The sequence below is a fragment of the Elgaria multicarinata genome, chromosome 7, assembly GCF_023053635.1.
Source record: "Elgaria multicarinata webbii isolate HBS135686 ecotype San Diego chromosome 7, rElgMul1.1.pri, whole genome shotgun sequence".
Lineage (NCBI taxonomy): Eukaryota > Metazoa > Chordata > Lepidosauria > Squamata > Anguidae > Elgaria > Elgaria multicarinata.
Window position 1 is genome coordinate 116,411,237 of NC_086177.1, and position 23,346 is coordinate 116,434,582.

At 63.5% G+C, this 23,346-nt stretch overlaps 1 protein-coding gene across 12 annotated transcripts in view; it reads left to right on the forward strand.

Annotated features, from left to right (window-relative positions):
• Nucleotides 1–23,346, forward strand: part of PLEC (plectin) — a 94,913-nt gene that overhangs the window by 31,765 nt on the left and 39,802 nt on the right. For 6 of the 12 annotated variants that reach the window (XM_063131265.1, XM_063131268.1, XM_063131275.1 and 3 more), the window contains exon 2: nucleotides 23,192–23,253. In XM_063131265.1, the coding sequence (XP_062987335.1) occupies nucleotides 23,192–23,253 (62 nt within the window). Of the gene's footprint in view, nucleotides 1–470; nucleotides 603–7,969; nucleotides 8,122–8,805; nucleotides 8,950–16,112; nucleotides 16,284–19,853; nucleotides 19,999–23,191; nucleotides 23,254–23,346 lie in introns of those variants that run through there. The other 6 variants (XM_063131266.1, XM_063131269.1, XM_063131272.1 and 3 more) reach the window with 5 other exon arrangements.

A 23,346-nucleotide genomic window follows, 5' to 3' on the forward strand; every position in this document is an offset into this window, starting at 1 on the left:
TCTAAGATTGTATATTCATAAGGGGGCAGTAATTGTTCCAGCTTAATTGCCAGCATGGAGCTGGCGGGCCTTGGTGTGTGTCGCCCTGCCTCCATCTCAGCCTGGGGCAACGGGGGCTCTTTTCTCATTCATTCATTCATTCGTTCCTGGCTAGTGGCCCCACACCTCCTGCCTGCCTCGTGCCCCCCCACCCCGTCCTTCCAGGTTCAGGCAAGGAGCTGGCAGAGGTGTCAGTGGGGCAATAAAGGGGTGCGTGACCCATGCCAAGTGGGGCCCTGGGCAGACCTTTCGCTATGCCACGTGGCTTGCCGCTGAGGGCGCCCCTGAAGGAGGCCCAAAGATCCGGTGTGCCTTGGCAGGCCAGGGCGAGGCCCGGGGAGAGGGGGCGCGCTTCGCTGACAGGTGGGCGGCAGCTGCTGCAGTGCTATCCTTAGCGGCCCCTTCCCGGCCACTGCCCACCTCGCCTCGTCTTTCTGCCTGCCAAGGTCAGCGGCCGCTGGGCTGCCACATGGAGCCCGCTGGAGCGGGCGACGGCCCTGGGGGAGAGCCCCGGAAGAGGCGGCGCAGGGGGCGCAGGCGGAAGGGGGCCCGGGCCGACGAAGGTATCTTCTTCGCTGCTGGGAGGGGGCCGGCCGGCCGGCCTGTCCTGCGCTTGCCCCAGTGACCGTCTGGCTCCGTTGTGCGGGGCAGGCTGGATGCCGAGGGCGCGCCTGCGGGGCCGGGACCTGCCCTGCCGGGGCCTCCCGTTCCAGGCTCGGGATCCGGGGTGTTCATTGGATGGGGGCGGCTGCCGCTTGCTCGATCCGGACACCCGGGCGCGCCCGCGGCGGGGGGGCGAGGGCCCCCCAGGGAAGGCCGACCCGGAGCCCCTCCGCCAGCCACGCGGCCCCTGCTTTCCGGCGAGGGCGAGGCGCCGGCCCTGGCAGGAGGCCTCGGGCGCGGCCGCGCTCCGCTCAGCCGCGGCGGGCGGCGTCCTTCGCGCTGGGCCGCGGCCTCCTGGCCCTTTCTGGCCGGGCGGCAGCTGCGCGGGCCGCTCACGTGGCCCTCCAAGGTTCCGAGGGGAAAGGAAGCGCGCCGGCCGCGGGGCTGGGCTGGGCCGGGCCGGCCGCGTATTCCCCGAGCGTGAGTCAGCAACCGGCAGCGGCTCCGCCTCCTGCCTCGCGGAACCCCCACCGAGGCGGGGAGGGAAGGAGGGAGAGCTGCCGGGCTCTTGGAGAGGGCTTCGGCGCTGCCCCACCCTGTTCCGCCTGAGCGGCTCTTTCCCCGAGGGGGCGGGGAGGGGAGGCGCTGCTGGTCACGCAAGGCTGCCTCCAAGGGCCGCCTGGGCTCTGAGAACGGCCGAGAAATGGTTGAAGTCGTCCCGTCCCCCCCGCACACATGCAGCCGTGCCTGGCAATAGCTCTTTCTCGGGGGGGGGGGGGTGTCCGCGGGGGGCGCGTCCAGACTGGGGCCCTGAAGCTCCCCAGGGTCCTTGGCTCCCCCGGGCCCCACGGCTGTCTTGCGAGACACCGTCCAGCTCCGCCTTTCTCATCCTGTTGCGCTCCGGATGCTTTGGGCTCCCAGCTCTGCTGCCCGTTGTCCCTGCTGGCTGGGGCTGCTGGGAGTTGAAGTCCAAAACTTCTGGAGGGCTCCGGGTTTGGGCTGTGGAGGGCCCTGCGGGGGGGGGATTTCTGCCCCCCTCCCGCCAGCATCTGGCTCCTGCGCTCCGTTTTCCAGGCAAAGGCAGCTGGAGAGAGGCTCTTTCGCAGCGGATCCCACAGGAATCCTGGCTGCTCCTGGATGGCAGCTGGAGCGAATTTGGGGCTGCTGGAGCGGGAGGAAGGGAGGGAGCGAGGCCTCTGGGGTGTGGCGGCTGGTGGGGGGTGGGAGAAGAGGGGTATGCAGGGCTCCTGTGAGCTGCATGGACTTGCCCAGGCTGAGGCGTGCGTGCGAGTTCTGGCGGGAAGGCGTGCGCTCTGGTTGCAGTGGGAGACGAGAATGGCAGCTCCAGCCTTGGACTGGGAGGACGGCCGCTACTTTATGGAAGACCTGATCCAGCAGGGGCAAGGTAGGGGGGTGGGGAATCCCAGGGAAGGCTGACCTAGACAGCTGCCTTCCTTGGGGGGCCAGGAGCCTTTGGTTTGAGCATTGGCAGTCCCACGGCTGCGCAGGGCTGAGGCATCAGGCAGCAGCCTGGGAAAGGCCAGCAGGGAGAGAGGGAGGGACAGAGGGAGCACCGCGGAACTGGGTTTGCCCTGCGCTGGGGACCACTAAGAGGCCCACCCAGAGTGGCTTAGAGGCCCGCTTGCCTCCTGCGGGTGTCTGAAGGCTTGGCATGCCCCCCTCCCTGACCAGCCCCTTTTTGTTCCAGGGCACCGGCCTGGCTCGCTGGGCGTGCCCAGGGGCATCTCCCTGGCCTAGGACAGGTGGGAGTGCTCAGGTGGGCACTCAGGATGGGATCTCTGGGGCTCTAGAATTTGCTCTGCCGCCTTGGGAAAGGGGGGGCTGCATGGAAGCTCCGGGCAGGACTGCTTGGCTGGTGGATCAGGGGTGCCTGCTGGAGCCATTCTCCCTTGCTAGCCCCTCGTGCCCCAGGGCCAGCCCACGGGCTGCCTGCTGACGAGATCCATCTGCTCCCTGGAAGAGCCAGGATTTCCGGCCTATCTGTGGTTATAATTGATTTATCTTGCAGGCTGATTTGTTCTGCAGTGGCTGCTAGCAGCTGCCTGGAGCTGGGAACAGGGCTGTGGGGGACACTGAGTGCAGTGTAGGCACCAAAGCGGGTGGGGGGGGGGGAGGATGCCTGCATGGAAGTGGATCAGGTGGGGCTGCAGCTGATGGTGGTCTAGGGAAGGGGTGAAGCTCCACCCTTACCTGGCTGGCCCTGCTTGGGCAGGCTAGGGGGTTGCCCAGCTGCACCAGAGGGGCGATGCCGTCCAGCAAAGGCGTAGGATGGCTGGGTGGGTGGGGAGAACTTCTCCTCCTCTCAAATGCTGCACTTTGGCTGGTGTCTCTGCAGCCCTTGGAGCCGGCCGCCCCTCCCCCAGCCCAGCTTTCCTCTGCAGCTGCTTCCAAGGGGGCCTGGGTGGGTGGGTGGTTCAGGTCCCGCTGCTTTCCCTCCCTCCCCAGGCGCTGGAGGGTGAGCGGATGCGCCAGCTCCCTGCCTGCCATTCATCTTGTGGAGATGGGTTTCAGGCCTGCGCTCCTGGATGCGAGAGCAGGGACCTCCCGCAAGAACCAGACCTTGGCCCCAGGGCATTCCAGGCCCTATGGCTCCTTCCCTCTCCTCTTCCCTTCTGGAGTCCATTCATGCTCACGGGAGGCCAGAGAAGGCGGAGAACAGCTTCCCCATTTCGTGCCCTCCAGATGTATTGGACGGCAATTCCCATCATCTTCAGCTGGCATGTTGGGGCAGGCTGGCCTGGAACCCGATGGACCAGGGATGAACATTGAACCTATACGGACCTTTCACCCACCCGGTGCGACTTTGAGAGGTCCGATACCAAACACACAGCAGCCCTGCTGACGCTCTGGGATGGGACGGAGGTGCCGCTGCCTCTCTGGAGTGCCGGGTGCGCGCGCAGGGCATTGTACTATGATGGCGCCCTCTCCACCAGAGCCGCGTCTTTTCAAGGTGGAGACCCGCCCCCTTGAGGAATTCCTCCCCAGCCCGCTTCCCCCTATGCAGCTGGCTTTGGCTCTTTCATGCCAAGAGTGTGTGGGTGGGTGCGCGCATGCGTGTATTAGGGCTACAGAGGCGGAGATCCAAGGCATGGCAAAGCTCAGGGCCAGTTGCTGCTCCCCTGTTTGGTCTCCTTACTTCTGTAGGGCCAGAGAGGCACATTCCCCCAGGCTCAGGATGGTGACTGGCATCCTGGCGGTTAATAAGAAAGTTGGTCTGTTAATGTTTGTGGGGTGCGGGGAGGGAAGGGCCCCTGTGGGGCTGGGCGATGAGTCTGTGAGCCCCTGTGCCAGCTGCCTGGAGTGATGGTTGGAGCCCCCCCCCCCCCGCCGAATGCCTCTGCAGAGAGAGACTGTAACAAGGCAGTGAGGGGAGAATGAGGGGGGTTGGCTGGCGGGGGGCAGCTCGGTAGCAGTGCAATGCATGCGGGTCAGATTTTGTTGGTACAACATGTCTTGGCCAGGAGGATGTTGTGAACATTTGGATACTTTGGCCTGAGGAACTCACCGCAGTGGGATTCTTGCCATTATTACTGTTGAAGGTTTTATCCAGTGCTTCCCATGTCCTGCTTGCTCCCTGATCCATCAACCACGGGAGGGTGCCGTGGCATTGGGGCATCAGGTGGACCCCTGTGGCACAGCATGCTGGTTTAGAGAGGCCCCCTTGGGCCTAATCCGGGTTCTGGGCTCTGCTGATCTTAGCCGGAGCTGTAGGCAAACAGGTGCTTGGCTCCTGAGCGATGGCTGAGGTCTTGCTTTACGCCAGGAAGTGGGCACAGACACTTTTAAGTAAAGTAAGAATTAAGGCATTATAAGCAAGCTGGAGGTTTACATATCCAGTGTCCAGAAATCCTGACTGCTGTATCATGGAGGTCCTCTAGCCCAACTCCCTGGTCAGCGCAGGGATCTTGCCATGACAGCCTCCCTGACAGGTGCCCCTCCTGGCTCTGCTTAAAGACCTCCAGCAAAGGAGGACCCACCACTCCCCTAGGCTGGCTGTTCCACTGATGAGCCACTCCCACGGTTAGCCCAGCTCCACTTCCCTGCCCTTTCCACCCCCCCTTGGCTGTAGTTCTGCCCTCAGGGGCAAGACAGCTCTGCTCTGCTCCACATTCCACATGGCAGCCTTTCAGGTACGTGAAGGCCACTCGCATGCCTCTCCTTAAACTTCTCCTCCGCAGGCTCAGCCTAGCTGGCTCTTTCAACTGTGCCTCAGGGGACCTGGTTTCCAGGCCCTCCACTATCCTGGCCCCCATCCTCTGGGCACCCTCGCATTTGTTAGTGTCCTTCTTAAAATAGGGCTCCCTGTAGTTTCCGTTTGCATTGTGGATGCAAGAGCTCTTCAGCCAATCAGGCATCAGCACGGACTCGGGCCTAGTCTCTGTGCTGCCTTTGAATCCGATACGCAAAGGCTAGCATGCAGGACAGGGTGGCAGGGTGCCCGGCCAATCCCAGTCCTTGTTTCATGAGCTACAGCCGGATCCCATTCACGCTTACTTTGAACTAAGGCCCACTGAAATCTGTGAGACTTGCGCCCAAGTAAGTGTTCCTAGGATTACAGCCTTAACTGCCTACAAAAATCAAGACATCCATCAATAGGACAGAGGTAGCAGGACAGCCAGCAAGGAGGGGGCGGAGGCAGGGGCATGATTAGAGACATGGCAGAAGCTAAGAGGAGGAGAGGCAGGTCTGCACCACTGCTGGCAAGGAAACAGTCTGGAAAAAATAGACATAGGAAGATTAAAACAATGTAAACAGCCAAGAACAATTTAAGAAAACAATATATTCCCTAACAGACCTGTTCAAAAACAGCAGCCATAGAGGCCCCTTCAAAGGGGTGGATTCCTGCCTTGAGCAGGGGGTTGGACTCGATGGCCTTGTGGGCTCCTTCCAACTCTGCTATTCTATGATTCTATGAAATGCCATAGGCGGTCTTAACCTGGCACCGAAAAGATTCCTTAGTTGCTGGGGGTGGGGGGGGTGCAACACTGAGAAGGCCCTCTCTCTTTTGGGCACCCTCCAAGCCTCCTTTGGAGATGGCGCTCTGACGGAGGCCCCCAGGTATTGATAGGGTCAGATTAGCAGAGGTGCTCTGTCAGGTCTTGCAGTACTGAGCCAGGTAAGGCTTTATAGGTTAAAACCAGCATCTTGAATCGGGCTCAGAAGCATACAGGCAGCCAATGTGAGCAAGCCAGCGTCGGTCTTATATGCTCAGATCTGGTCGTAGTTGTTATTGTGGTTGCTGCATTTTGCACAACCCTCATTTTCTAAACAGTCTTCAAGGGCAGCCCCACATAGACTGCATTGCAGTAATCTAACTTGGAGATTACCAGAACACAGATTACTGAAAACAAGTTATCTAGGGAAGAACGCAACTGGGCCACCAGCCGAAGCTGGTAGACAGCACTCTGTGCAGATGGGGCCACCTGAGCCTCAAGGGACAGAGGTGGTTCTAGGAGAACCCCCAAGCTACGAACCTGTGCCTTCTGAGGGAGTGCAACCCCATCCAGAACAGGCTGAGCACCCTCCATCCGGTCAGCAGAACCACCCACCAACAGCATCTCCGTCCTGTCTGGATTGAGCTTCCGTTTATTAGCCCTCATCCAGTCCATTGTCTCAGCCAGGTTCTGATTTAGCACATCCACAGCCTCACGGTGAAGATGAAAAGGAGAAATCGAGCTACTTGTCATCAGCATGCTGATGACAATGCACTCCAGATAACCCCACTCCATGGTTTCATGTAGATGTTAAACAGCACAGGGACAAAACGGACGCTTGAGGAATCCCGGGTTGGAGAATCCACAGGGCTGAACAGTATCTCCCAAGCACTAAAGCGGTTTCTCTCCCCGGCCTGCTTTGGAGGCTGATTCGAGCTTCCAAACTGGCCCCAACCCTCCTTGGCCTGGACATCCAATGAGCCGGCCAGCCAGATGGACAGCTCCTGGCTTTCCCAGGCGCCCACCGAGCCCCCGCCATGCAAGCCCCCTGCCTTGATCCACCGTGAGTGCTCTTCAGGGGAGTCAAATGATGACTTCCTTGAAGAGGCTCAGACAGCTGCAGGCGCTCATGATGGGTTCAGATAAGCAGCAGAAGTCCTGCGTAGTGGAGGGTCTGGATCAGGTGAAGCACTTCAGACCTGATCCAGCCTAAATTGGCCTGGTGCTGGCCCGCGTCAGCATTTGGATCGATTTGGCCGAACCGGCCTGCTTCGGCTCAGATCCAGAGACGAAGCAGTGCACAGACCTGCCAAGCACCGTCTTCTGGAGGTGCCCATTCGTGTAGGAGCAGAACCACTGCAAAGCAGTACTCCCGGATCACACAGTCACAGCAGGAAGATACCATGTTTGAGAGATGGAGGCAGCTGGACAGCCATCTATCTGGGATGCTTTGAGGTGGATTCCTGCATTGAGCAGGGGGTTGGACTTGATGGCCTTATAGGCCCCTTCCAATTCTACTGTTCTGTGATTCTATCAATATCTGCAGGGTCACACTCCCCATGTCTCTCTCCCAACATAGGTCATCATACAGGGTGGCCAAAGCTGTTTCCATGCCAAATCATTGTTTTTAACTTTTGTAAACTGCCCAGAGAGCTTCGGCATGAGGCGGTATATACAAATAATAAATAAACCCTGGCCTGAAGCCCGAGTGAAATGGATCCAGGTTCTCATGCAAAAGTGCGTGGAGCGGGTTCCGCTCCCAGGAAAGGGACATTTGCCACCACCCTAAAGTTTTTCTGATTGGCCCGATCCAAAGAGGATTTCTTCAGGAGTGGCCTCAGCACCGCCTCTTTCAGGCAGGTTGGAGCCTTTCGCACTGGCAAGGAGGCAATAATCGCCTCTGGCCAGCTGCAGGGTCCCTTCCCCTCTTGATTTTCCTCCTCCAGGTCCCCACCTGGTTCCCTGAGCGGTGGTGGCGTTGGCCCCTTTGCAGGCCATTCTGGCTCCATGCGAGGTCGCTTTTGGTTGCTTGCCCCAGGAAAGGGCCGGTCCTTGGGAGTGGGTTGGGCAGGCCCTTTGGACGCGGGCACCTCTCAAGCGGCCAGGGTAAGCGATGTCGCGGGGCCTCTGTCTCTGGCTGCCCGACCGAGAGCGGCTGCCCGAGGCGCTGTTCGACGGGGCACGCGGGAGGGGAGGGGGTGGCGGCGGCGGCTCCTGCTCCTGGGGGCCCTGCCGGGGAGGGGGCTTCGCCAGGCCCCTCCTCGCCCTCCTCCTGTGCCTCGTAATGTTCTAACTCTAGCGCCGTGACCAGGTTGGGCCGGGGCCCGGCGGGGCGAGCTATTTATAGGCCGGCCTGCTCCCCTGCCCCCTCCCCAATGGCCACGGGGGACCCGCGGGGGCTGGCGCTGTTGTGGAGACAGCCGCTCCTGACCCTCAATCGGGGGCTGTCTTCGCTGCGTGGTGCTGGTGCTGCGGGCCGGGGGCTGCCCGCGCAGACACGGCCGCTTCATGAAGATCGTGCCGGGTAGGTGAGACACCCTGCTCCACGGGCTCGGGGCGGGGGGCCCCGGCGCCGGCCTGGCGAGTGCCCGGCGGCTATAAAAAGCCGATCCGCTGGCGACTGAGTGATGGGGGAGGGGGGCTGTCAGCTCTGCGCTTCTGGGCAGCCCCCACCCCGGGGCAGCGCCAAGTGGGCAGAGCCGAGATCGCTCGCCGCCTTGGCTCGAAGGCATGAGGAGGGGGCCTCTCCCCAGCCCCCACTGACGGGTTGGGTACTGGGGGGAGGGAAGCAGCTTCTCCCCCCCCCCCGGTATGGGAGGCCTGGGGCCCCGTAAGGCCCTTGTGGGACAGGGCTGCTTAACGGTCAGAGAGCAGGGGCAGGCCCGTGTGCTGTGTGCGCGCGCGCGATGGCGGGGCGGGCGGCGGCGGCAAAGAAGAAGGAGGCGGCCAGGGAGCGCGGCCGATAACCTTGGGCGCGCTGCGCGCTGGAGCCGCGTCCGCCTGGCCCGCTCGAGGGTGCGCCGCTCGCTTGGGCTGGGGCGGGCCAGGCCAGGCCGGCTCTGCATTGCGGGCGGCGAGCCGAAGGGGCCGGGCCTGCGGGCTGCCCCGGAGGAGGATCTTGTGCGGGCGCCGCGGGAGGGGCCGTGGCTCGCTCGCTCGCTCGCTCACTCGGCGTAGCGGCTGCCGGTGCCGTCGGAGCGCCTCGCCGTGCCTCGGCCTGCCTTGCCCGCTGCGGCCGCCATGGATCCCGCGGGCGGCGGCGGCCTCTTCCCGTCGCTGGTGGTGGCCGGCCACGCGCTCACCTTGGCGCTCGTGTGGTACTGGCGCCGCGCGGGGAGCCCCGGCCAGGACGGTGAGCGGGGAGCCGGCGGCGCTAGGGCCCCGGGGGCGGGCAGGGGGCGGGGCGGGCGGCGGGGGCGGGCTTTCCTCCCCCAGCCAAACAGTGACACGTGCCCGCCGCGGGGATTAACCCGTTGCGCGCCGCGCCGGGCAGGACTGCGAGCCGGCGGCAAAGAGGCGCGGGGGCGGCAGGGGGCTGTGCGTGCCGGCCGGTCTTTTGCTGCCGAAACGGAGGGGGAGGGGCTTCCCGGCAAGCACAGCCCCCGCCCCCCCCCCGCGTGGCTCGGTCCGACCAAGCCCCTCCGACCAATTCGCCGTTCACGGGGTGGGGCTGGCCCAAGTTGTCCTCCCTCCACATTGGGCCCGGGCAAGTGTGCGTGCCTTCTGCCCTGGCTGCGGCCCCTCCAAGGGCCGGTCTCCGTCCCCGCGCCCGCAGTCCGCCCCGCAGGGCTGCTGTGAGGGCGGGGGGGGGGCGGTGCGCGGACGCGGCCGAGTCCGGATGCTGCCGGGCTTTGGCAGCCTTCGGCGCCCGTCCCTGGAGCGCCTCCATCCCAGCGGGCCTGGCCGTGGAGCCGGCCGCAGCTTGCTTATGCCTCGGTCTCCCCCACTCCCCGCCCGGCCTTCGTGCCCTTTTCTCCGCCGGGGCCCACGGGAGGGCCGGGCTGGCGGCCCGCTGCCGCCTCCCTGGCCTTTGACGAGCAGCAGCAAAGTTGGGCCTCAAGATCAGCGGGATCGAGTTTCTGCGGGGGGGGGGAGGGAGGGAGGGGACGCAGGCGGAGCTTAATCGCTCGATACTGAAAGCGGAGGAGGGCGAGGGGGGGAGCCGAGCCCGGTTGACGTCTCTCCCTTTTTGGCGACCCGGTTGTCCCGCCCTGGAGTGTTTACCTCCCCCAGCTGCTGCTGCTGCTGCTGCTGCTGCTGCTGCAGCCACCTGCCCTTCAACCTCCAAGCAGGACCTTGGTGTGGGGCATTTGGAAGGCGAAGCCCCGTTGGGCGCAATGTGCCTGCTGGCTTGTTCCATTGGTAACGCTGCTCGAGCTTCTGCCCTGCCGGGAACTCGCTCTCCCTTATCTGTGCGCCCCCCCCCGCCTCCCGTACGCACAAGCACGCACCCCTTGGGTGGAGTCTTCAGCAACCCCCTTCTCGGCTTGGGGGCGCTGAGCATGGATTTCAGCGGCATCCCTGATTTTGGCAGCGTTGGGCCTTGCCAGATTTCCAGGACGGGGGTGGGGGGCGCCGCTGCCCACCCGCCCTACTCGGATTGCCTGTGACGTTCCCTAGAGAATGTGGCCTTTTGCAGTTCTCTGCTGGTCCCACGCGGCAAATCGGGCATCGCTGGAGCCCCAGAGGCTGCACTGTGCATCACGGTGTGCAGGAGTGCGATTAACCCCTGCAGACCGTTGCCTCTTACAGGGGGAGCGGCGTTGGCAAGGAGCGGCTTTGCGTGCAGAAACCACGGGGCGGGGCGGGGCAATGGCCAAGGATGGTGGCAGTTGTAGTCCAGAACAGCCAGTGGATACCGGGTCTAAACAGGCTGCCCCAGAGACGGAGGACTTGGCTGCGCCTGGCCTCTTGGCCCCACCCTTTGCTTGCGGGGGGGCGGGCTTGGTTCTGGAGAGCTGAGTGCAGCCTCTCCCACCTCCCCCCAGCCCCAGCTGCAAGGAGCATCCAGCAGACCTGAGCCCTCTCCGCTCCTTTCCCGAGGTGCCGTGAGGCGGGTTCCCTTGCCGGTGGCATCCTCTGTGGTGACGCGCTTGAGGCGCAACGTTCCACACAGATGTTGGTCCTGCGGGTTTTCTCGGAATCTGTGCTGCCACTCCTTCCCAGAATCGGTGGATGGGCTGCCCCTGGTTGCCATGGCAGCAGCTGGGTTTTCCCCCTTCCCCAGCAAAAGGATCGCAAAAGGATCACAGTCTGGTGCTGTACAGCAGGGCGGCTGGTGATGCTTTAAGACTGCCACGGTGGGGTGGGACAGGGAGGGGTAGCTCTGAGGAGGAACCCCCCACTTTGTGACAGGGGTAGTGGGGGGACAGCCTCCTTCCTTTTGATGGGTGCTCATGAGGCCATGTGTGCTTCAGTGCCGGTTGTAATATCGGAGGCCGCGTGCGCTTCAGTGCCAGTTGTTGGGGAACTCAACCAGGTATGGCTATACCACAATTGCCCTCATGCCTGTTCCGTGGGCTTCCCAGAGGATTTGGCTGCCCACTGCAGGAAGCCAGAGGCCTTTGGCCTGATCCAGGACTGTGAGGAGAGGACGCAGCTCAGGCCCAGGGGGTCTGTGGATTCCCTGACGGGGGCTGGGAAGAGGAAGGCAGAGGTCAGAATGCCTTTAGCTGCTGCCACCCATTGTCAGCTGGGGGTGCCAGCTGAGCCCCTCCCCCGCAACCGCTCATCCCCGTTGGTCTGCTGCCTGTTCCCGGGCAGAATGCTACTGTGCCTGTCTTGCCTGTCCCTGGCTCCTTGCCAGGTTGGCTGGAGGGGGGTGGGGTGGAGACAGGCTGCTGCTGCTGCTGCTGCTGCACCAAGGTCACACCTGCCAGGATTCATCAGCTCCCCGGGTGTGTCCAGATTCTTGGCCAGCGTGGAGGTCACCTCTGTGCTCAGGACCAAGCGTCTGGCCTCCCTGCCCAAGCTCTGCTGGGTGCCTGGCCTCATGCTGCTGGTCTCCTGGTGGTGGTGGGGGCTCTGTTACAGTTCTGCCTGCAGGGGGGCTGGGGGAAGGGGTGTGGGAGGGGCAGCCCCACCCAGTTCTGGTTTGGTATATTTTTAGCCTCTGCTGGTGGAGGCAGGCGGTGTGGGCGGGCGGGCGGGCAGCAGGAGGCTGTTTATCCTGGATACCAAATAACAGGCCTAGTTACTGGGATGGTGGCGGCGGCTGTTGGTGCCACCACAGCCTGCTCTCCTTTGCTTGTGGTGAAGGGGGTGGGGGTGGGGGTGGGGGTGGGGGGGGGAGAAGGACAGCTTCCCCCTCCCCCTCCCGTGTATGTATTATGCCAGGCGGCAGTTCAGCTTTGAACCCTCTGGGGGAGGGGGCTTTCCACTTAGGGGGGCACTACTTTATGTGGGGTACAAAGTTCACTGCAATGCGCTATGTGAGGGTCTGACTTTATAGTCTGCCTGGAACCTGCAGCTAGTACAGAACCTGACTGCAAGGGACCGGACGTCCCAGTCCTCTCATGCCAGGACTGCACGGACTCTGTACATGCCAGGACAGTCTGTACTCCACCAGCTGCTAGTCTGTTTCCAGGCCCAATTCAAAGTGCTGGTTTTGATCCTTGGTCTCTTCCCATATGTACGTACTCAAGCCCTGAGATCATCAACAAGGGCTCTTCTCCGGGGAAGTGCCTGGGAAACCGAGATACAGGGGGACGGGGCTTTCTCTGCAGTGGCCCCTTTGCTCACGGATGTGCTAACGAATAAGAGAGGTCTGCCTGGCACAACGTCTCATTTCCACAGGCCTTTTAAACTTCATGCTTTGGTACTATGTTGGGTTTGAATGGGGAACTTGCTAGGCCTTGTATTAATTGCTGCTTGTCACGACTTTTACACTACCTCTCTGATTTAACATTATCTTTTAGTGTTGGTGATGCTGTATAGAATTTTATTAATGTGGATTTTATGGTTTTTAATTTGCCTTGATGGACTTTTGTACTTCAGCCGGAGAACAATTGGCAAATATAATATATAATAAAATAAATAAATGAATAAAATCCTGACATCTGCACAGAGGTGCTGGGGCTAAGCTTGGTGCTTGGCCAGCCTCTGCTCCGCCATCCCTCGATGGGGAGACCCCTCGCTCCCTGTGGGTCGGTGTGAACAGGACTGGTTGGAAGAGACATAGGTCACATCCAGAGGGCTTGTAGCTTCCCCTGTGGTGGTGGTCCGGTTGGTGTGTGTGTGTGGGGGGAGAAAATCGAGGAGGGGCTTTTTAGCTGTTGCCACTTGCCAGAGATCTCCATCCTCTCGGACTCCCCTTTGGCGAAGTGATGACCACAGACGCCTGGTCCTGGTGGCTTTCCTGGAAGGGATGCAGGCCCCCCCTAGTGGCCACTTCGGGGATGGCCTGCCCCAATGCCTGGCTGAGACTTGCCTAGAGAACTTCCTTTCCCAAGCCCCAGCCCTGAGTGGGGGCCGCCCACGCAGGGCATCCCGTGGGTAGGGGCCTTCTGCCTCTCGCTTGCAGTGAGGTGGTTCCATCTTCCCCACCCATTTCAGTGGGGCAGCATCCATCGCCCCTTCCCCCAGGCCACTTGGTCTTCAGGGCCAGAACACGTGCAAAATCAGAGTATGTGCAGAGAACATCATTGCTACCACCCCACAATCAGGGGCATCTGACTGAGTGGCTTTTGTCCCAGGACCCCTCGTGTTTGGCAGACGGTTGAGCTGGCTGGGCAGCATGTGAGAGACGAGGGTGCTGCTTGCAGAGCATGGGAAGGCGGGCTGGGAGGGAAGGACGGGCAGCGGAGTCCGCGCCCTGCAGCCCCCACGGCCTGCACGAGACTCCTGGCACAAGCCCCGCTCAGTTCTTCCGGCTTCCCTCCCACCATGCTGCCAGATGAGGGCCAGCTGGGGGGGGGAGCTGTACTGTTGCAGGAAGCCTGTTCTGATTGTGCCAAGTGACTCACTTGTCCCTCCTGGGGATGGGAGGAAATGTCTGGGGCTGCGGTTTGTGACTACTAGCCCCCCCCCCGCCCATCTGTGAGAGGCAAGAGCTCAGAAAAGGCCAGGCTGGATCCTGCTGCTGCTGCTGCTGCTGCTCTAGGTCCTGGGAACCAGGCTGGACCCCTGAGCTTCCTAGGCGCCTGACTCAGCTGGGAAAGAAGGCCCAGGAGTGAGCCTCCGGTGGGATGTAGCCGGCGCTTCTGGGATGCCAGCATTGGAGGCCTCCTGCCAGCCCAGAAACCCCTGGGCAGCTTTGGAGCTGCCGCCGCCTCTGCCATCACATCCCGCCCCTCCCGGCCATGGTCTTATCTGCGCAGTGCAGGCAGCCCAGGGGAGCCCAGGGTCACATGGGGCCCAGCAGGTTGGGAGGGTGTCCAGATACCTCACAGCCTGCTGGATCCTTCCTGGCCTCAGTCGCTGGGGGCTGGAACCAAAGGCCTCCCCGGCCACCAGAGCCCCGTGCCGAAGCAAGCGAGGGCTCCCCAGGGACGTGGATCTGCCTGCCGCAGAGGGGGGCCTCCCTCCCCCTCCCTGCGCCTGGGCCTCTTCTGCCCTTCGGCAGCCCTGGATGCTGGGTGGCTCCTCAGAGGCCCTTGCTTGCTAGCCAGCCAGGCTGCTTGTGCGCTCATGGCAGCCGCCCCACCAGTGGCCTTTGGCCTCCTTGATCATTGCCTTGGGGCATTCTCCGCCCTGTCGGTTGGTGGGTCGGTGGCTCCCTAACAAAGCAGCCAGAGCAAGAGGGGGCTGCAGCAGGACGATCCTGGTTTCTGCCCCGTGCGTTCCCCAGCTTGCTTCTTCCTGGAGCCAGGGCCCCAAAGCAACAGGTGGGCTCAGGCGGAGGGAGGGGGCCTAGCCGTTGTGTGTATGGGTTTATTTATCGCATTTCGATATCGCCCCATAGCTGAAGCTCTCTCTTATCTTTTTACATAAGATTAAAACATTTAAAAACAACATACAAAAATTAAAAACCACAAAAACATACAATATACACATACATTTAAAACCACTATAACAACTTAAAAAAGAAACTTTGAGCCTAAAAAACAGACCCAGGCTCATCACATATTGCTAAATACCCAGGAGAAGGGAAACGTTCCATGCAAGCAAAACCACGTTACGCTTCTAGACTCTTGTTGTTTATTCAGTTCAAATTAACCATGTTCAAGCTGCCTTTCAACCAACGCGGGCGGGGGAGGGGGGGCGAAGGATGGGTGTCTGGGGAGTGATTGTTGGAGCTGTGTTTAGCAGGGTTCTGGAGTGTTTTCCGAACGGCCGGAGGTCGTTCAGGCAGCTGCCTCCCCCTGGACCGGCTGCCTCGCTGCCTCTGGGTAGGCCAGGGCTCCCAGCAGCTGGCAGGCTCAGTTCTGGGTCCCCCCCAGAGGCTGCCCTTCAGCTGCTGGCGGAGCCCCGCTCCCGGTCCGGAGCCCGTGTGCCCCCCTGCATGCTGCCCTGGGTACGATCAAGTGCGCGTGCCTCGGCGCCTGAGCTGCGCAGCGTTTCAGGAGGAGAGGCGGGGAAAGCCCCCCTGCAGCTGAGCTTCGGCGGGGGCGCAGGCGGCTGCCGCCTCGCAGGGACTGGGGCCCGGGGCTTCTGCTCTCCTTTCGCCCAGGGCCTGCGAGCTGCTCGGGAGGCCGAGAGGGCTCCCTGCCGGCGGGGCTGCGACGCGGCCAAGGCCTGCGCGTGTCGGAGCGCGGGGATCCCCGCCGGGGCGCCGGGCCAGGGGGGCTCTTCTCCGGAGCCGCGAGGCGCTGCTGGCGCGACGCGAGGGCCGGCCGGCCTGCCCGCCCGCCCAGGGCTTCCCTGGCTCGCTTCCCGCAGCACCCCGGCCGGTGTCTCCCTCCCCGGGATTCCCCCCTGGCACGGGGCAGTGGAGAGGAGGCTCCCAGGCCCGGCGGGGGGAAGGCGGCCAGCTGAGGCGGGCGGCCCGCGCGGCGGCTCCGCCAGCCTCCTTCCCTGCCCCGCCACGGGTGGGCGGACGCGCCTGCTGGCACACGCACCCTCCCCCCCCCCCCGAGTGGGTGGTGTGGAAGGCGGCCTGGACGCGCGCCTTTCTGGAATTTCCTGTCCGGGCGGGGAGAGCGTCTCAGGCGTCCGGCTGCCGGAGGGGGCCGAGCGCCGCCTCCCCCCCCCCCCTGCGCGCCCTGCAGCGAAGCGGCTTTGTCCACGCGCGCAGCAGCTCCTCGGGTCGAGGGCGGGGGGTGGGCGGGCTAGGCGACCCCTGGGCGTCCCCCTCGGTTCCGTGCCCCCCTCCCCTGCCGCCCCTGCGGATGCTTTGGACTCCTGGCGCAGGGGCTGCCCTGCTCGGGTCGCGCGTGGACGCCAGGCGGGCTGGGAGGCCGGGCTGGGGGCGCGTCTCCGCGGCGTGGGCGCCCTGCCCGGCGCGCAGTTCTGGCAGCCCGGCCGGCGGCGAGGGGCGGGCGCGGGGCGGGGCGGGCGCCGGGCTGCCTCCTGCGACTGGAGCGGCCTGCGTTCGCGCCGCGCAGACGGCAGCAGCGGCGGCGGCGAGAACCGGGGTTGCCATGGCCGGTGGCGGCGGCGGCGGCGGCGGCGCGGCGATGGCGGAGCCCTCCCCGGTGGCCGCCTACTTCGCCTACAAGCGGGCGGTGCTGCTGGACGGCGCGGCGTGGCTGAGCGCGCCCGAGGGCCAGCGCCAGCGCCTCCTCTATGACCGGCTCTGCTGTGTAGGTACGGAGGGAGCCGGGCGGGCGGACGGGGCGCAGCCGCCCACCTGGCGCGCCCCTCCCGACGCCAGGCTCGTCTGGTCGGCCGAGGGCAGCCAGGGGTTAAAGGGGGCGGGGCCTGCGCCGTCTCCGGGGCAACCGCGCCTCGGTCGCGACCGCCCCCGAGGGCTTGACAGCCGCGCGTGCGCACTCCCGTCCTCAGGCTAGGGAGCCTCCGCCCCGAGGGGCCGGCCAACCCGCCTGCCCGGTGCGCTCTCGCTGTCTCCGCGCCCGGAAGGCGGCCTGAGGCGACCCCTGGGCGGCAGTCGAGCCGGCCGGGAAGGAGAACAGCTCTCCGAGCGCCGCAAGGCGGGCTTGGGGGCCAGGAGCCGCGCCCCCCGGAGCGCCTCCCGTGCCAAGGGCCCGAGCCACGCCGGAGCCCCCGCATTCGCCGGCGCTGCCCGGGCTCCCTTGCCCAGACGGTTGAGCGGGGGGAGGAGCAGGGAGAGAGGAGCTGCGCGCACATTCTGGGGGGGGGGGGGTAGCGCGGGTGGACCCCCCTTCCCCGCCGCTTCTTTAAGTACAGGCGGTTGTAGAGAGACGCTGCAGCAGTACAGCCTTTCCCTGCCTCTGGTTGGCAGAACGCCCAAAGGAAGAGGAGGCCCCGCTTGCCTGGCGTCCGGGAGCTGCTCCTGCTCCGCCTTTGGCAAGCCTCCGGGAGGGGAGCTCGGCAGGTGTAGGGCTGCCCTGACCTCACCTGGCAGTGCAAGCAAGGGAGGGCGGAGGCGTCAGGCCTGTGCTACAAGCTGGGAAAGGGCCCAAGGCCCTCCCAACCCTGTGGCCCCTTCCAGCCACTTGGAGGACAGTTGGTGAGCATGCTGCTTTACAAAGACCAGGAAGATAGGACTCCGCCCCGAGGAGCTTACACTGCAGACTTTAGCACATGGGAGGCCACACAGGATGCCCATTTTGTTCTACTTGCACTAATGGCAAATGTGTGACACACACACACACACACACACGTGAAAACCTGGCGTGTGGATGCCACATTTATTTATTTATTACATTTTTATACCACCCAATAGCTGAAGCTCTCTGGGCGGTTCACAAAAATTAAAACCACAATAAAACACCCAACAGGTTAAAAACACAATTACGAATTGGAATTGTGACTTGGAAAAAGCCGGTCAGTGTAGAATCTGCAGCTTTATAGAAATCTAAACGCCTGTGAAACTGGTGGATTCCTCTGACATCCCTACTTGGGCCTGATCCAACCGCAGGGCTCTTCTTATGAGTAGGTGCTTCTGTAGAAGTTTTTCTGGAAAGCCCCTTCCTTTTCCCAGTGCTGGGCCAAAATGCAAAGACTTTGAGCCAACAGGGCTCTGAGCCCTGTGGGGCCCCAGAGCATGGAGGGGGGGCTGCTGCGTTGTATGGCATGTGAAGGAAAGGGGGCTGAAAGTGGCTTTCTCTGGGGAAGAGCTGGGGCCGCAGTGGGGCCCTGCATTGCCTTGGCCCCCCTCCCCCTCCGCCTCCGCTTGTGGTCTTGTTTGTTCTGCTCTTTGTTGGGGAGTCTGGAGTTTGCCCAAGGAGGGCCAGCCGGCCTGTGGGGTGGAGCAAACGGAAACCACTGTGAGTGCAAACAGCTGTGTGTCCACCGTCATGGCAAAAGCCGCCTCCCTGAGGATTTGGCCAAAGGCTTCCCCTCTGGCCCAATGAAGGGATTTTTCCTCCCCCTCCCCGCTTCGTGAATCAAGGAAACTGCCCCACAGCCGCTGCCCCCTGGTGGGGATGTGACTCAGCGTGGGCTTTGGCCCCAGCCAGGGCTGCCTGGCAGGATATGAGCGCTACCCCACCCCACTGACGTGTGCTGGCGTCAGCCTGCTGTTCCTTGGCCCAGATGTGTCGGTAGCAGAAACGGCTCTGTGGTTTTGAAACTGTTGTGCTGCGCATTCCTTTGGTGTGCTGGGACCCAGCCCAGTTCTGCTTCTGGGCAGCCAGGCGGGGCTGGGCCTGGCCGCCCTGGAATGCACAGCTGGGGGAGGAGCAGCGGCACAGCAGCCTTTGCCCTGCGGCGCTCCCCTCCCTCCCAGGTGCGCTACATGCGGTGGGGGAGGGGCAGCCAAGTGCTCTATTCCCCCCCCCCGCATCCTTTGGCCTTCCCAGCTTCTGCCCTGTGGGGGTGGGAGCTGGGGGGCACATGGGCAAATCAGAGGAGTGGGCTTGTGTCCAGGCCCGGTTCTGCCCCTCCTCTTCGGTGTCTGCTGTGAGATTAGCCATGCCCCCCCCCCCCGCTCTGTGTCCACACCTGGCCATGTACCTCCAGCCCAAGGTGGGAGGGGACTGGAGGGCTGGTGCACAAACTCTCCCACCTGCTCATGGCCATGGGTTGGGTGTGTCCGCAGAGCGCATGAGTCACAGGTCTGCCTTGCAGCACCGCTGCAGCACTCTCCACCCATGCAAGGTCCAGCCTGCTCCCTGGCGTGGATGAGAGGCGGCCGTGGTGCCTGTCCCAGTGGCACCCACCAGCTCTCCTCAGGACGCTGTTGAACCTGGGAAAGGAGGCTGGGCAGGACCTGCCGTGCTGAGTGTGCTTCCCCTGGGCTGCTGCCACGGAGGGGCTGCTGGCAGCAACCTGGTTTGGTGGGTGCTGGGAGGCCATAGCTGCACCCCAGGCTCTTGTCCTGCCCACATGCTGCCCTTCCTGCAAGGCACTGGGAGGTGGGGTGTCTGTCCCATGTTACCTTCACAGCAACCCTGCGAGGTAGGCCAAGCCCAGAGAGAGTTGCTTCACCAAGGCTACCTGGGGATCTCAGTGGAGGTTCGAATGCAGGACTCCTTGGCCCAAGGGCAACAGTGCCCACCACCCACCTCCTCCACTATCACCCTCCCTGTGCAGCAGGGGTGGGGGCTGCCCTTCTTCCTCACCAGGAAGGGGGTCGCAGACCAGTTCAGGGAGGGGTTCTGACGGGCTGCCCACTTCGCGTCAGGGAGAGCATTGTTAAATGGCAAGGACTAAAGGGGGGCGGGGGCAGGGGGGCTTTGTCCACACTCTCGGCTGCGGGATGGAAGGGCCAGGCTCCTCACCCCGTTGGCAGTGCAAAACTGGCAGTGGGGGGCGATCGCTGGGCCTGCCTCCTGCCTGGGTGCAAGCCGAGTGGCAGAGCCCGGCCTCTGCCCTGGGCGGCCTTGGCTGGGGCCCCCGCAGAGGCTGAGCACACCTGAGGCTGCTGCCTGCGTCAGGGCTCGGGGCGCCACGGGCAGAGAAGAGGTTAAGTGGCCAGGAAGCCTTCCGGGCGGAGCTGAGGTTTCCTGTCTGGGCTGGAGGGAGGCAGGCAACAAGGCACGGGGGAAACCCAGGTCCCTCCCCGTTGCCTGCCCAGCCCAGCCCAGCCCAGCCCAGCCCAGCCCCAGGAGGGAGGCGAAAGCCAGGCCCGGAGAGGGCAGGGCTCACTCAGGCAGCGCCTGGCGGCATCCGGTGTGCGAGAGCAGCAGCGGCGGCGGCAGCAGGGAGTGTTGGGTTGGCCAAGCAAGCGCCCGTCCAGCAGCCCAGAGAGCTTTGCGCCCGGTCAGAGCCTGTGCCAGGGAGGACAGCGCCCCCCCCCCAGACACAATGTCCCGGCAGAGGCTGCGCAGCCGGGAGGTGGCCGGAGCCCCCCCCTCGGTGGGGATGGGGGAGGAGAGGAGCAGCCCGGAAGACCACATGTACAAGGCTGTCCTGCGCGCTTCCGAGGGCAAGAAAGGTACTTCGCGGAGGGAGGGAGGGAGGTTGCAGCCAGTGTCCGCCTGCGGTGGGGGTGGGGGGGGGGGAGAGGGAGGCCTCCTGAGCTCCCGCCTGGTGGAAAGGCGGGCGATGCCCCTCTGCAGGGGGTATGTCGTGTGCCCGCCTGCGTGAACGCGGGGCGAGGGCAGGCATGGTGCCTTGAGGTCTTCCGAGGCTGGGATTTGGGGCCGGCTTGTGGGACGGGGAGTGCTGCTTGGGGCGGGGACTCTGCGGCGCGCGTGGCTCTGCGCTCTACTCCCAGGGAGGAGGCGCCTGGGGTGGGGGGTGGCAGGGGGCTTTCGGCTGCAACGTCTCCCCTCCAGCTGCTCGCCCCAGACCTCAGTGGAGGGGCTGTTCAGCCTGCCCACCCCCAGGCAGGTCTCGTACGGCCCCCAAGCACAACGCTACTGAGATGAGCGCTGGAGAGAGCTGGGTCTGCTTCCTTGCTGTTGGAGACTTGGCTCCTGTCTCTGTTGTGCTTTGCTCCTCTACGTTGCTGCACCGGTTGGATTTCTGTCTGTTAGCACGGTAACTCTTTGGACTGCTAGTCCAGGCAGGTGTGGCTGAGCATAGAATCATAGAACTGTGGAGATGGAAGGGGGCCACGAGGATCATCTAGTCCAGTGGTTCTCAACCTGGGGCACTCCAGATGTGTTGGACTGCATCTCCCAGAATGCCCCAGCCAGCAGAGCTGGCTGGGGCATTCTGGGAGTTGTAGTCCAACACATCTGGAGCGCCCCAGGTTGAGAACCACTGATCTAGTCCAACGCTCTGCAATGTGCAGGAAAACCAATTAAGCCATCCTGTCCAGCCTCTTCTTAGAAAGCTCCAGAGATGGAGGACCCACAACCTCCATAGGGAGACTCTCCCACTGTTGTACGGTTCTCCCTGTCAGGAAGTTTTTCCTTATATTTAATCAGAATCTAGGCAGCTGTAACTTGTGCCCGCTATTTCGGCTCCTAATTTCTGAGTCCAACCCGCCTTCTCCCCCCCCCCCCACCTCGGTCTCTTTGCAACCATGGCCTTCCCGAGAGCCAGGAAACTGCCTGGCCTTCAGCTGGTGCCCCTGCCCACGGGGCGCCCGTGGAAAACAGTTCTTGACCATCTTCCTCCCTGTGGCATTGTTTCATGCACCTGCACGCTGTTCTCATGTCTCTCCTCAGCCTCCTTTTCTCCAGGCTGCAACATCCTCTCACTCCTCACCTGAGAGTGTGTGGAAGAGCTCCCTCTCCCCTCCCCCTCCCCCTGCAGGGCACTTCCTTGTCTGGGCTCCAGGCAGAGCTGTGGGGCAAAGGCTCTCGGGAAAGGGAGGCGAGGGCCCCCCTGCTGGCTTCACGCCCTCCCCCCACGCCCCAGTGGCCAGGCTTGGGTGGGCGCTCCCTGAACATTCCCGGGTGGGGAGGGGCAGGTCGGCATGCGGGGCCTTGGCTGCTCCTGGGCAAATCCCAGCGTGCAGACGGAGCAGCAGCAGCCAGACGGAGCGAGCCCAGCCCCTCCCCCACACGCCCGTCCCGTCCCGTTTAGCTGTGGCAACCAGCCACCTGGGACCGGGCCGTTGCAGCAGGCCTGGAGAAGGGGCCCCTGCCTCACAGTGTGACCTCAGGGTGGACCATGGCCTTCGGGGGGGGGGGGATCTGGGGAGCCTAGGAAGCAGAGCCAGGCCCTCCTTGGCCCATCTGCCCAGTACTGCCAACACTGGCTGGCAGCCGTGGGTCTCCCCCTCTCCCTCTGGGGCTCCGGGCCAGATCCTTGGGGCTTAAACCTGGGGCCTTGTTCCTGCAAAGGGGTTCCGGCCACTGAGCCGTTGTCCCTGCCACAGCCATGCCTGACCCGCCAGCCAGGCCCACAGCCTGTGCGGCTGCCTGTTCCCTTGCGGAGCCCCCCCTCCTCAAACACATGCAAGAACCGCCCTGGGTCACCCCCCACCCCACAGATGGGCCGCTGTGCTGATGGGCGGGCAGGCGTGGGCCCAGAAGCCAGGCCAGGCTGGGTCGGAGTGCCCCACTCCCTTCCAGCTCCTGATCGTAGGCGTTTGGCTCAAGCGTGTCCCTCAGCCTGCCTTCCCACAGATCTTTAGCTCTTACTGAGTTGTTTACAGTGTCCTTAACCCACCCTCTATCCAAAGATGATGACAGGGCGGCCTGGGAGATCATGGCACCGTAAAACCACTGCTCGGTGGAACTCATCCAGGCCGGCGTGGCCGATCGCCGTTTAGGGCAGGGGGCGTGGCATCCTTTCTGGCTGCTGGGGGTGGGGTGGGGGCTTCCTCTGGCTCTCTCTGGCTGCCCCACAAATGGCTCCGACCAGGAGCTCTGGGGAGATGGGAGTTGCTGGGCTCCTGCCCTGGAGGGCGAGGCCAGGCTTCTGAAAGTCGCCGGTGCTGAGCAGCCGTGGCATGTGGGCTGTGGCTTTTAGACTCATCTGCCCTGGCAGCCGCCTTGCCCTCGGGGGGCCCTGTGGTTGCTTGGGGGCCCCACGGCGTCTGTTGGGGGCTTGCAGCAGGGCGGTGCTGGCCGTTCTGACTGCTTTGCTCTCCTCAGGCCTCACAGGGGGTCCCGGCCCCAGCTTAGAGGGCGTAGGCCTGGCTGGAGGTGAGAAGGCCTGGCGGAAATCAGAAAAGGTAGCCAGGTGGGGGAGGGGGTGCACCCCTTTTTTACCCAAGGACCTTTTTGGTCCTTGGAATAAAACCAGGAAAAATGGCGTGTGTGTGTGTGTGTGTGTGTGTGTCTGTGTCTGTGAGCCCACTTTGTTGTTTGGGCGTGGCATTGATGTTGTGAGGCATTGATGGTTGTGGGGCTGTCGCGCATGTGGGGCAGCCAAGCTGGCTGGGGCGGTGTGGGGAAGGCGGTGCCCTTTGGGGCGTGTGCTCCAGCCACTGCTATCCCCCATTTGGGATTCCCCTGCTCTGGCTTGGGCCGGGCCTCCTAACGGGCTGCGCGGTGGTGCAAGAGGCTGGCAGCGGCTTCTGAGTCACGTCTCCCCTTCCTTCTTTCCTTCCTTCCTTCCGTCCTTCGCCACCAGATGAGTCACCAGAGGCTTCCCCGGGGCCTGGCTTCTCCTGCCTCCTCCCCTCCCGCCCTCCTGGTGTGGGAGATCCATGCCCACCTCCTTGCCCCAGAGCCCCTTCCTCCACCACCCCTGCTCACGCGTGCCTCTCCTCTCCTCTCTTGCAGACGAACGAGACCGGGTCCAGAAGAAAACCTTCACCAAATGGGTCAACAAGCACCTCATCAAGGTGAGCCCCAGAGGGAGGGAGGGAGGGAGGGAGGGGTGGCCTTCGTGGGCAAAGACAGGCCCAGCTTGTCCACATGGCCTTCCGTGCTTGTCC